Below are 12,513 nucleotides of genomic sequence, written 5' to 3' on the forward strand. Positions count from 1 at the left end.
CATAAATCCCATATCCCGATGGAGAGGTAGAGAGATGCCTTAATTGTTGTTAGTTAAATCCGTTATCCCGATGGAGAGAGAGAGACGGTCAGACGACAAAGAAACTTTCTTTTATTCTTTGGGATAACGGATTTAACTAACAACAATTAAAGCATCTCTCTCCCTCTCCCTCCCCGGTTAAATCGGAACATTGAGAAAAAAGAAATTTGCCCGATTAAGATCCCACAACTTTTAACCGGGAAAACAAATTGACCCGCGTCTTACGGATAATTTGACCACGGTTAGATATGTTGCTAGGCTCTACTAATGTGATGCCATTAATCGGGCTGTGACGAATGCCATGTCCATCAATGTGCTGAAAGTTGCAAACAATATAAATTGTCATTTTCTTTTTCTTGTTTTTTAGGGGAGAGGAGAGAGAGATTTACGGCTTTAGGATTTAGGATCTTCAAAGTCAAAAATCAATTTGTGAAGGGGAGAGTGAATGTTAAAAGACTTCAATTTGGGTCCCGATTCCATCAATCAGAGAAAGTAGAGGGGACAGAGAAGGGCGCTCAAGCGAGCAAAATTAGGACTAGGGTTCTCGAGCAAAATCAGACCTGGGGAGAAATCTCAATTTGATTTTGTGAAGCCTTAGCTCAAAGAGCGTCTTTTTTTTTAAAATTAAAATGGAGGGCGCAATCCTGTTTAAGTTAACCAAAGTCTAAACTACATTGATGATGCGGTAGTCACCATTGGTCACGTCATCCTCCGTTTGATAGATTGAATGCCACGTAAGCGAAGTTTAATGGTGGCAAGATCTATCCCCGGAAAAAAAAAATTGGCTCTTAATTTTTATTTTTTTTTGGGAAAATCACTTGTGATCATGATAGTCACTTCTCACATTAACTTTTCAGATAAACTAGTAGCCTTGAAAAGTTATTATCACGTGGCCAAGTAAAATATTATCATCTTAATCATAATCATTGGGACTTATGTCAGGATTTACATCATCGACAATGGAGACAAACTTGATCTACATAATCTATAAAAGTTATTACTTTGTTTGATAGGTCGCCGGCCACAAACAATGGGCGTCGGCCCTTGCCCAAATCTAGGCAAGGGCTGAATCCCTCAACCATTGGCCGGCGAGGGCCTCTGCACCCTCGTCAGCCACAATTAAGGGCACGGCAACCCTTGCTCGTGGCGGGTGGGGGTGCGGCAACCCTCGCCTAGATCCAGACGAAGGTGAGGCGGCCCTCGCCCAAATCCAAGCGAGGACCACGACTGATGTGGACATCGAGCCATATCGAGGAGGAGGTGCTAAGGACCCATTGTCTATTCCTACTGGTTCGATTACTCGAGCGCGGGCCAAGCAATTCAGGCAAACTGTTGGCGTCATGGTTCGTGATCTTCAGCGTGGAGATGACCTTGGATCAAATCTTGAAAAATCTTGACGCAATTTGATTATATGGACACCAAGTCAAATATATATATATATATCTTCTTGTTTAGGAATATTCTAGAATATGACGCATTATATTTCTAGGGTTGGTTCTAGAGTTTGTGTAGTGGCTAGAAGGCCTATATATAAGACTGATTGAATTTCTTTGGGGATAGAGATATTTTACTTTGAGAAAAAAAATTGAGAGATTCTCTTCTACTGTTCTTTTGAGGACTTGACCTAATCAAGGTTCTCTTATGACGGTCGATTCGACTTATCGAGCGAGATAGCGAATTCTTTCGCTCGTGGCATCTATAACATTGGTTGGTTGACATGCGTTCATCAACAGGTCACCTTCATACGGAGATTGCCAATCACAAGTTCGATTAGAGGTCGAGGTTCGCAATTTGCACCATTTGGGTCTTCGTAGAACGATCTTTCCGCATCAATTCACATCAGTTGGTATCAGAGATTGCTTCTACAAGGTCTATTTATCTTTAATTTTCTATTTATATTCAGTAATTTGAGATTTATTGAGCTAGGGTTTCGGTTCTAGCCAATTTAGGGATTCGATTGCTTTTGTGCTTCCATATGAAGTCGTTTGCTGTTAGTTTTAATTTTTTTTCTAGCATTTTAAATTGTATCTGAGTTCGTCAAAAAAAGAGAAAGTTCATCAGAAAAAAAAAAAGAAGAGAAAGAAAACGCACACAAAAAAAAAGTGCGCAAGAGAAAAAAAAAACAGATTCGACAGAAAAAAATAGCCGAACAAAAAAAAAAGGCAACTCGTTTGTTAGTGGACCAAATTGAAACAAAATCAGTAGATATTTGCGTTTCAATTGGAATTTCGAAAATTGTACTTGTTGGTTTGAAATTGTTACTTGCCAAAATAAAATCAGTAGTGATCTAATCTTGTTTGATTATTTTGATTGATTGTTGTGAGGGGGTTGAGAGACAGGTTTTGAGTCCGATAAAGAGCTTGTGAAAAGAGAATATGAGAGGAAAAATGTAAGAGTGTGTAAGCTTAATTGAGGGTGGAAAAAGTCTAGACTTGAGTTAAACATGCGGGGAGTGACAAACACCTTGAGAGAAACACGTGAGTGAGCGATTGGTGAGAATTTTTGTGACTAACGTTTACTTGCAGGTCTAAAATATGTCGCGCGAAGAAAGCGTGAATCAAAGGGAGGTTGACTCCATACGAAGGGATGAAGCGCTCGTGGAAAGCATCTAGCAATTGAGGGCCATAGTGGAGGAGCTTAGTGGCTGAATGATGGGGAATCGCATGAGAGTTGACGATGACCGAGAGATACCCCGAGGAAGACCGCAACATCAGCGAGATGCCTCTAGAACACAACATAGAAGGCAACGGCAATATGATGAAAATGAGGCCGACATGGAGGATGATCGAGATGCTCGATTTGAAAGGTGAAATGGAGGCTGAAGGTTTAGGCACCGAGGAGATGATGAACTTGGCAACATCGAGATGAAGATTCCTTCCTTCCAAGGGAAGAATGATCCCGATGCGTATCTAGAGTGGGAGAAACACATGGAGATGGTATTTGATTGCCAACGATACTCTGAGCTCAAAAAGGTAAAAATTGCAGCTATTGAATTTACTGATTATGCTATAATTTGGTGGGATCAACTTGTGACTAGTAGGAGGTGCAATGGTGAAAGACCGATAAAGACGTGGGATGAGATGAAAGCGGTGATGAGAAGGTGTTTTGTGCCAAGTCATTACCATTGAGATTTGTTTCAAAAGTTACAAAATCTCACACAAGGCAATAAGAGCGTGGAAGAGTATAACAAGGAGATGGAGATTGTCATGATTCGTGCTAATGTGGTGGAGGATCGTGAGGCCACAATGTCAAGATTTTTGAGTGGTTTGAGCCGAGACATAGCAAGGGTGGTGGAGCCGCAACACTATGTTGAATTGGAGGAATTGGTGGACAAAGCCATCAAAGTTGAGCGGCAATTGAAGTTGGACCAAAATCACAAGAGTGGAGGAGGTTCAAATCAAAATTGGAGATCCAATTGGAAGAGAGTTGAGAAGCAAATTGGAGAGGAAACAACACCAAAACCGAAACCTCAAAGGAGAATGAGAGGGGCAGTAAAATTGGAACGAATCCGGTTTCAAGTAAAACTGAAAACCCTAACACTAGAACTCGTGAAATTAAATGTTTTAAGTGTTTGGGTAGGCGTCATATGGCGAATCAATGTCCTAATATGAGGGTGATGATCATGACTGGACATGGTGTTATTGAGTTTGAAAGTGAAAGGGAAGAAGAGGATGATGAGATGCCACCGTTCGAGGATTGTAGTGATGGAGAAGTGGCTATAAAAGGAGACTTATTGGTGGTTAGGCGTTCTCTAAGTGTGCAAGTAAAGGAGGAGGAGCATCACCAACAAAGAGATAACTTGTTTCATACAAAATGTGTGGTGAATGGTAAGATTTGTAGTTTGATAATTGATGAAGGTAGTTGTGCAAATGTGGCAAGTTGTATTATGGTGGATAAGTTAGGTTTGAAGACGACAAAGCACTCTAGGCCTTATAGATTTTAATGGTTAAATGATAGTGGTGAGGTGAAAGTGTCGAAGCAAGTTCGAATCTCATTTGAGATAGGGAGATACAAGGACGAGGTAAAGTTGGATGTTGTCCCTATGCAAGCGGGTCATATCTTGCTTGGAAGACCATGGCAAAATGATCGAAAGGTACATCATGATGGGTATACTAATCGCTATTCATTGGTGATGAATCAACATACTTATACCTTGGTACCAATGACATCTAGTGAGGTGTATCAGGATCAGTTAAAATTACAACGAGAAGCTGAGAGAGAGAGAGAGAGAGAGAGAGAGAGAGAGAGAGAGAGAGAGAGAGAGAGAAAATGTGAGAAATCTGAGGGCTTGCGTGGTGTGTCTGAGACGCAAAGAAAATGAGAGGCCGAGAGAAGGATTGAGGTAAAAAATGAGGGAAAATAAGAGAGGAAAGAAAATAGGCAAAAGAATTTTTATGCAAAATCGAGTGAGATGAGGAGAGCTTTAGTTCTAGACCGACCGATGCTTGTACTTTTGTACAATGAGGTTTTGTTTTCTACTAACAATCTTGACCCAAGTTTGCCTAGTCCTATTGTGTCTTTATTGCAAGAATTTGAAAATGTCTTTCCTTATGAACTTCCTGGAGGGATACCACCTATTCGAGGCATAGAACATCAAATTGACTTGATTCCTAGTGCGCCATTACCTAACCGACCCGTATATCGAAGCAATCCCGAGGAGACAAAAGAACTTCAGTGGCAAGTTAGTGAACTATTGGAACGGGGGTATGTGAGAGAGAGTCTTAGCCCGTGCGTTGTCCCTGTTTTGTTAGTGCCAAAGAAGGATGAAACTTGGCGAATGTGTGTTAATTGCCGAGCAATCAATAACATTACGGTAAAGTATCAACATCCTATTCCTAGGTTAGATGACATTGATGAGTTGCATGGTTCTTGCATTTTCACTAAGATCCCTTTGAAAAGTGGCTATCATCAAATTAGGATGAAAGAATGTGATGAATGGAAAACTGCATTTAAGACCAAGTATGGATTGTATGAATGGTTAGTCATGCCATTTGGATTAACTAATGCACCAAGCATGTTTATGCGACTTATGAATCATGTTTTGCGTGCTTTTATTGGTTGATTTGTGGTTGTCTATTTCGATGACATCTTGATATATAGCCGAAGCCCTAATAACCATATTGAGCACGTGTGAGCTGTCTTGCAGGTTTTAAGGGCCGAGCAATTATACGATAATCTAAAGAAGTGCACTTTTGTTAGTAACAAATTAGTATTTCTAGGATTTGTTGTTAGTGCTAACGGTATATAGGTTGATGAAGAAAAAGTCAAAGCAATCCGTGAATGGCCAACGCCTAAGACCATAGGAGAGGTGCGTAGCTTTCATGGATTTGTGAGTTTTTATCGGCAATTTTTGAGAAATTTCAGCACCATTGCCGCACCTTTGACCGAGGTTATCAAAAAGCACGTGGGGAGAAGAGCAAGAGAAAGCATTTAATATGCTAAAAGATAAGATGACTAATGCTCCTTTGTTATCTTTGCCGAATTTTAGTGCTACTTTTGAGATAGAGTGTGATGCTTCTAGTACAGGAATTGGAGCCATGTTGATGCAAGGAGGGCATTCCATAGCTTATTTCGGCGAGAAATTGAGTAGAGCAACATTGAATTATTCTACCTATGATAAAGAGATGTATGCTTTAGTGCAAGCTTTGGAGACTTGGCAACATTATTTATGGCCAAAGGAGTTTGTGATGCACTCCGATCATGAGACCTTGAAGTACTTGAAAGGGCAGCAAAAGTTGAATAAAAGACATGCCAGATGGATAGAGTTCATCGAGACTTTTCCATATGTGATCAAGTACAAGAAAGGTAAGGAGAATGTGGTAGCCGATGCACTTTCTCCAGAAAGTATGCGATTCTAACTACTTTAGAAGCAAAGTGTTTAGGTTTTGAGCATATCAAGGACTTATATACTAATGATGATGACTTTGGGAGAGTGTTTGAAGCATGTGAGCACGCTGCATTTGATAAATTCTATAGGCGTGAAGGTTATCTTTTCTGTGAAAACAAATTATGTTTGCCTAAGTGTTCTTTGCGTGAATTGTTGGTGCGAGAAGCGCATAGTGGTGGTTTAATGGGGCATTTTGGTATTAATAAGATTTATGAAGTGCCGCATGAACATTTTTATTGGCCACATATGAAGAGAGATGTCACACGTGTCTGTGAGAAATGCATTGCTTGTAAACAATCTAAGTCTACAACTAAACTGCTTGTATACGCCATTACCTATTCCAAAGCATCCTTGGACTGATATTTCTATGGATTTTGTGTTAGGATTGCCTAAGTCTAATTATGGTAGAGATTCTATTTATGTGGTTGTTGATCGATTTTCAAAGATGGCTCATTTTATTCCTTGTCATAAAACTGATGATGCATCTCATGTTACTGATTTGTTCTTTAGGGAACTTGTACGTTTGCATGGCATGCCTAGATCGATTGTTTCAGATCGAGATTCTAAATTTCTTAGCTACTTTTGGAAAACGTTTTGGAAAAAACTTGAAACTCGGTTGTTATTTTCTACTATTTGTCATCCACAAACTGATGGTCAAACCAAGGTAGTTAATAGAACTTTAGGGGTATTGTTGCGTGCTATTATTAAAAAAAAAAACATAAAATCTTGGGAAAATTGTCTGCCACATGTTGAGTTTGCATATAATAGAAGCATGCATTCTGCTACTAAATTTACACCATTTGAGGTTGTATATGGTTATAATCCGTTAACTCCGTTAGATTTAACCCATTTACCTGTTAATGAGCATGTGGATTTAGATGGAGCAAAAAAAGCTGAATTTGTCAAGGCGTTGCATGAGAAGACGCACACAAATATTGGGCGCAAGACTGAGCAATATGCAAGGCAAGCCAACAAAAGGCGCAATGAAGTGGTGTTTGAACTCGGCGATTGGGTTTGGGTTCATATATGCAAAAAGTGATTTCTTGAGCAGCAACATTCTAAGTTATTACCGTGAGGGGATGGACCATTCATGGTGTTAGAAAGAGTTAACAATAACACCTATAAGCTTGATCTTCCAGGTGAGTATGACATTAGTGCTACATTTAATGTTTCTGACTTGACTTTTTTTGATGCCAATGATGATTTAAGGGCAAATCCTTTGCACGGGGGAGGGAATGATGTGGACATTGAGTCATATCGAGGAGAAGGTGCTAGGGACTCATTATCTATTCCTACTAGTTCGATTACTCGGCCCAAGCAATTCAGGCAAGCTGTTGGCGTCATGGTTCGTGATCTTCGGCGTGGAAATAACCTTGGATCAAATCTTGAAGAATCTTGGAAATCTTGACTCAATTTGATTATATAGACACCAAATATTTGACCAAGTCAAATATATATATATATATCTTCTTGTTTAGGAATATTCTAGAATATGACGCATTATATTTCTAGGGCTCGTTTTAGGGTTTGTGTGGCAGCTAGAAGGCCTATATATAAGATTGACTGAATTTCTTTGGGGATAGAGATATTTTACTTTGAGATAAAAATTGAGAGATTCTCTTTTATTGTTCTTTTGAGGACTTAGACCTAATCAAGGTTCTTTTATGACAATCGATTTGACTTATCGAGTGAGATAGCGAATTCTTTCGCTCGTGGCGTCTATAACGTTGGTTGGTTGACACGCGTTCGTCAACAGGTCACGCTCATATCGAGATTGCCAATCACAGGTTCGATTGGAGGTTGAGGTTCGCAATTCGCACCATCCGGGCCTTTGTAGAACGATCTTTCTGCAACAATTCACATCAATGACAGTCTCGCTTGAGGCGTAGCTGCTCTCGTTCGCCATGAGCGTGGGCCTTTGAGGCACGAAGGCCCTCACCCTTGGTTGGCGAGGGCCACTGTGCCCTCGCTTGGGTCCAATGAGGGCACAGAGGTCCTCGCCTGGATCCGGGCGAGGGTTGACACCCCTCGCCTGTGGCCGCCGAGGGCGCGGTGGCCCTCGCTCTACTAGCTTGTGGTCAGCGATGGTAGGTCAGAAAGGAAAAAAAGAAAAAGAAAAAATAATTTAAAAAGTCTGAAAAAAAATATAATTTGTCCACGTGGCTCCACATAAGACTGACGTGGCCACGTCAGTAATTTCCAACTTAAATTAGCCGAATGGACTGAATTGGTACTAATGTGATAATGTTTAAGACTAAATTGGTCAAACTAAAAAATTTAAAACTGAATTCGTATCAATATAAAAGGTTTAAAACTATTTTGGTACTTTTCCCGCATACTTGGGTTCGTAGTTGTTTTTTGTTTTTTGTTTTTGGAAGAACAATTTGAAAAGATAGATGACAATTTTTGTAAATAAGCAGGATTATAAGCATGCAAGTTGATATATATAAGTGAAAAAATCAAATGTAAGTTGCAAGTTCTGCCCATCATCAACTGGCGGCTGATGGTGGGCAGAAAGAGGGTAGAAAACAAAAATTGATGATGGGCAAAAAGACGGTAGAAAACAAAAACATGCATACTTGGGTTCGTGGTGGTTTTTTACTTTTTTTTTTTTTTTTGGAAGAACAGTTTAGCAAGGTAGATGACAATTTTTGTAAATAAGTAGGGTTATAAGCATGCAAGTCGATATATGTAAGTAAAAAAATCAAATGTAAGTTGCAAGTTCTCTTAAAAGAAAGGATGGTTTTACAATGAAGTCTTTTTGCTCTGCTCTAGTTGTTGACCGTCAATCACATGAATATATGTAGTATTTAAAAAAAAAAAAAAAAGAGAAAGAAAAAGAAAGAAAAATTATTAGATTACCGGGGAAAAATCAATACAAATTCGGACATGAGAATCTCAAATTGGATTGAATCTCATTTGTGGTCGAATTATTGAAAGCTCATGCCACAACTAGAGAAAAATATCTCCTTTATTTCAGGGACAAACTCGACGTATCATCAGAACTTTCATGTTCATTTCCTCTCTTTCTGATGGAAGAGCATTTCGAAATAATATAAACAAATCCCAAGTCGGGGTCAGCCGCATAATGTAAGGCCAAAGAATAATCAGAGCAAAGAAGTAATGCACATGCACACCATTATTCCCCCACTCTCCAAAAGGGAAGTCAACGCATTCGTTCCCTTCGAAATCTGTCAATTTTCTCCATGCTCTCGTCACCTGATACTTATGCTAACAGCACAAGAAAAGGTGGTCCACATCGCACGCTCGAAGAAAATTACAAAAGTCAAGGGTAAAGTCGATACAGAAAGGAGACTCTCCTTGCAGTTGCAAATCCGCGTGCTCTCCTCTCCGCACCGTGAACCTCACGCCACCGCCGCCACTAGTCTCTGGACAGAGCCACACCTCCACCGCCTGGCCGCCACAGCTCCACCTCCTGGCCTCGCTGCGCCGCCACAGCTCACGCAACTCCTCGCACCTCCCTTCGAATTTTTGAAGGAAACCAACAATTCAAGAGAGGTTTCCTGGTTCTGGGCAAGGCTTCCGGCTGCCCCAGCTCGGCTGCCTGTCTTAGTAACCACCGGTGGTCCTTCTCCGCCGCAGGCCGGTTAAACCAACCTTACCGAGCCTGCAAGTCTCCGTTGCGAGGTTTTCTTGCTGTCTTTGGCTTGCTCATCAGTAGCCGAGAATCGCTTCTTCGCCGACCTCGGTGGAGTTCGTTGATTAAATTAGGTAATTGCTCAATCAAACTCTATTCGATTCAAGAATACTTGATTACGTAATCAATCGATTTTAGTGGGATGGGATTTTGAGTTTAGGCATAATCGACATTGAACATTTGTTTTCGGGCGACACTAGCACATGGGAATCAATCAATGCCATTTTGATTAATTGGGAAAGATATGTTTTCACATGGTCAACAGTCAACAAGGGCGACACTAGCACATGGGAATGAATCAATGCCATTTTGACTAGTTGGGAAAGATCAATACAAATTTGGACATGAGATCCCAAATTGGATTAATTCCCTCGTGTTTGAATTATAAAAGTTCATGCCGTAAATAGAAAAATATCTCCTTTGTTCAAGGGCAAATTCCACATACTATCGAATTTGCGATTTTCCCTAAAGATTTTGTAAATCAGCATTTATTAAATCACATATTTGACAAGAAAACTATAAAAAAAAAAAAAAAAAAAAAACTAAACTATATTAACTTTGACACATTTATCCTAAATTTTTTATTTTGACATCGTATATCCAAATTAGTACCCATATAACATATTTATCTTTAATGAAAATTCCACTTATGAACGCCCCTAAGAAATCTTACATGATTACTTATATGGACAATGTAAAGTAAACGATATTAATTTTTGTATAAGAAAAGGTTTGGATTTTTGCGGAAAAATTGGGTATAATGTGTAACATAAATATAAGTTTAGATAAATATGTCATGACTAGGATTTGCACGTCACCGAACTTTTTTTTTTTAAAGGTAAATGCCTCGAGAATCTGCATAATTTGAGATTTTTGGTCTTTTTTAACATTTTTTTTAATATCGACCAAAAAAAAAACATTTTTGAAAAAATATAAACAAATCCCGGTCGAGGGGGCAGCCACGTCATGTCCTCTTTCCGATTCTGGCGGGAACGCTGCACCTTCCTTTTCTACCAGATTCCCTAAAAAAAGATTCGACCTTTCTTCTCCAGATTTCTCTTCGTTGACGGCGCCCCTCGCGAATGCGATCTCTCTCGACGGAGCCCCTCGCATCGATGGCGCCGCCGCCGCAGCCGCCGGACCGGACGGGGGAGGAGGAGATCGGCAGGGCGGCGATGCTCCAGGCGCAGCAGCCGCGGCGGAAGGGGATCGGGACCCGGGCGTGGCTGATCGTGTCGGAGTCCGGGCAGTCGCCCGTCGAGGAGATCGGAAGCACGCCATCATGCGCCGCACCGGCCTCCCGGCGCACGACCTCCGGGTGCTCGACCCGGTGCTGTCGTACCCGTCCTCGATCCTCGGCCGGGAGCGGGCGGTCGTCGTGAACCTGGAGCACATCAAGGCCGTGATCACCGCCAAGGAGGTCCTGATGATCAACACCAACAGCCCTCTGGTTTACCAGTTCGTCCAGGACCTCCAGCGCCGGGTTTCTAGCTCCAATTGCGCTGCTCAATAGGTGAGGCTCTAGGCCGAGGTGAGATGGTTCGGATTCCGTGTTGTCGTCGGCGGCTTATGCACAAACCTTGAGGTAGGGGGCGGATTAGAAGGACATGTGAGAAATCCGCATGACATCTTGTAGGTTGCAAGAGATATTTGCTAAAATTCTACAAGTAGTATCGATTGACCGTCTGTCGTTTGAGGTTTCGAAGTATGTTCGGAATTGTGTGGTTCATCATGTTGTGTTAAGTGCAGCTTGTTTACAGAGTCAATCGCGGTTTACTGTTATTTACCAGTTTGCTCTTTATATGGCCTCTGCCAGTAGTGTTAAGTGAATTATATTGTCTTTTTACCTAATGTCAAATTGCCTACTGAAAGAAGTTGTCCCAGCATTTGATTTGTCTGTCACAACGCTTGATTAGCGCAGTTTGTTTGTGAAATCACATTAAACCGTCATTCACTGGTTTAATCCTTATTTGGCCTTGGGTGGTAGTTGTAAATGAATTTTATTTGTGTAGCTCTAACAAACAGAAAATTGCTCAAGTTGTCCCAGCATTTGGTCGGCCTGTCGTGATTAATAGTTACATTTTTGCTTGCAAAGGAAGTCGACGGCCAGACCTTGCCTTCTACATGAGTTTAAGTAAAATCTCTAGCAACGAGCCGAGCTTTAAGACGCTCAACTAAGCCATCCAAATTGTACTTGGTCATGTACATAACACTCGATAGGGTAAGCCAAAGAGGATTTTTGTGTCCAAGAATGAGTACCTTTGCAAAGGGCAATCGGAAGATCGTTTAGACCAGGAGATAAGGAGGAAGATTGAATGGAGGGCATGGAAGAACTGGAGACTGGAAATGCCATAAATTGCTTTCGTTGCTAATACACCTGCAAGGGAAGAGGTATTGAAGAAGGACTAATAGAATCTACGGGGATAAGTTGTGGGATAAGAGGATTGGCTACAATGTCAGTTGAAAACTCTTTACCCTCAGTAGAATAATATAGTGTGCTTTCGAAAAAAGTAACATCAGCACTAACATATTGGGTAAGTTATAGGATCATAACACCGATATCCTTTTTGAGTATGTGAATACCCAAGAAAAACACATTTACATTTAGTGGCATGAGGAGATAGTTTATCAGCACCAAAATGTAGGTTGTGGACAAAACAAACACACCCAAAGATGGGTGGGGTAAGAGGGAATAACGGCTTGTCAGGAAATACAACACCGATTGGTGACTGATCATTGATGATAGTGAAAGGCATATAATTTATGAGATAACATGCAGTAAGGATAGCATTACTCCAAAATGATTTTAGGACATGCATATGAAACAAGAGTGAACGAGCAACTTCTAGAAGGTGATGGTTCTTTTTCTCGACTGCATCATTCTACTGAGGGGTATAAGTATAACTTGTTTGAAGTATAATGCCAAGAT

The 12,513-nt window shown here is 40.8% G+C and overlaps 1 protein-coding gene across 1 annotated transcript; it reads left to right on the forward strand.

Annotated features, from left to right (window-relative positions):
- The first annotated feature begins 2,715 nt into the window (after window positions 1-2,715).
- Window positions 2,716-11,435, forward strand: LOC108958206 (magnesium transporter MRS2-B-like). Its single transcript, XM_039301863.1, has 3 exons — window positions 2,716-2,863; window positions 9,425-9,658; window positions 10,637-11,435. Exons 1-3 carry the CDS (start codon window positions 2,716-2,718, stop codon window positions 11,095-11,097), a joined length of 843 nt encoding a protein of 280 aa, XP_039157797.1. The 3' UTR covers window positions 11,098-11,435.
- The last annotated feature ends 1,078 nt before the right edge of the window (window positions 11,436-12,513 follow it).

Source organism: Eucalyptus grandis, chromosome 9 (genome assembly GCF_016545825.1).
Source record: "Eucalyptus grandis isolate ANBG69807.140 chromosome 9, ASM1654582v1, whole genome shotgun sequence".
Classification (NCBI taxonomy): Eukaryota; Viridiplantae; Streptophyta; class Magnoliopsida; order Myrtales; family Myrtaceae; genus Eucalyptus; species Eucalyptus grandis.

Coding starts and splice junctions, on each gene's coding strand:
- LOC108958206 (XM_039301863.1), top strand. CDS start 2,716: ATGACCGAGAGATACCCCGAGGAAGACCGCAACATCAGCGAGATGCCT. Junction 2,864..9,424: donor AGGTGAAATGGAGGCTGAAG/GTTTAGGCACCG, acceptor GAATTTTTGAAG/GAAACCAACAATTCAAGAGA. Junction 9,659..10,636: donor GAGTTCGTTGATTAAATTAG/GTAATTGCTCAA, acceptor TTTCTTCTCCAG/ATTTCTCTTCGTTGACGGCG.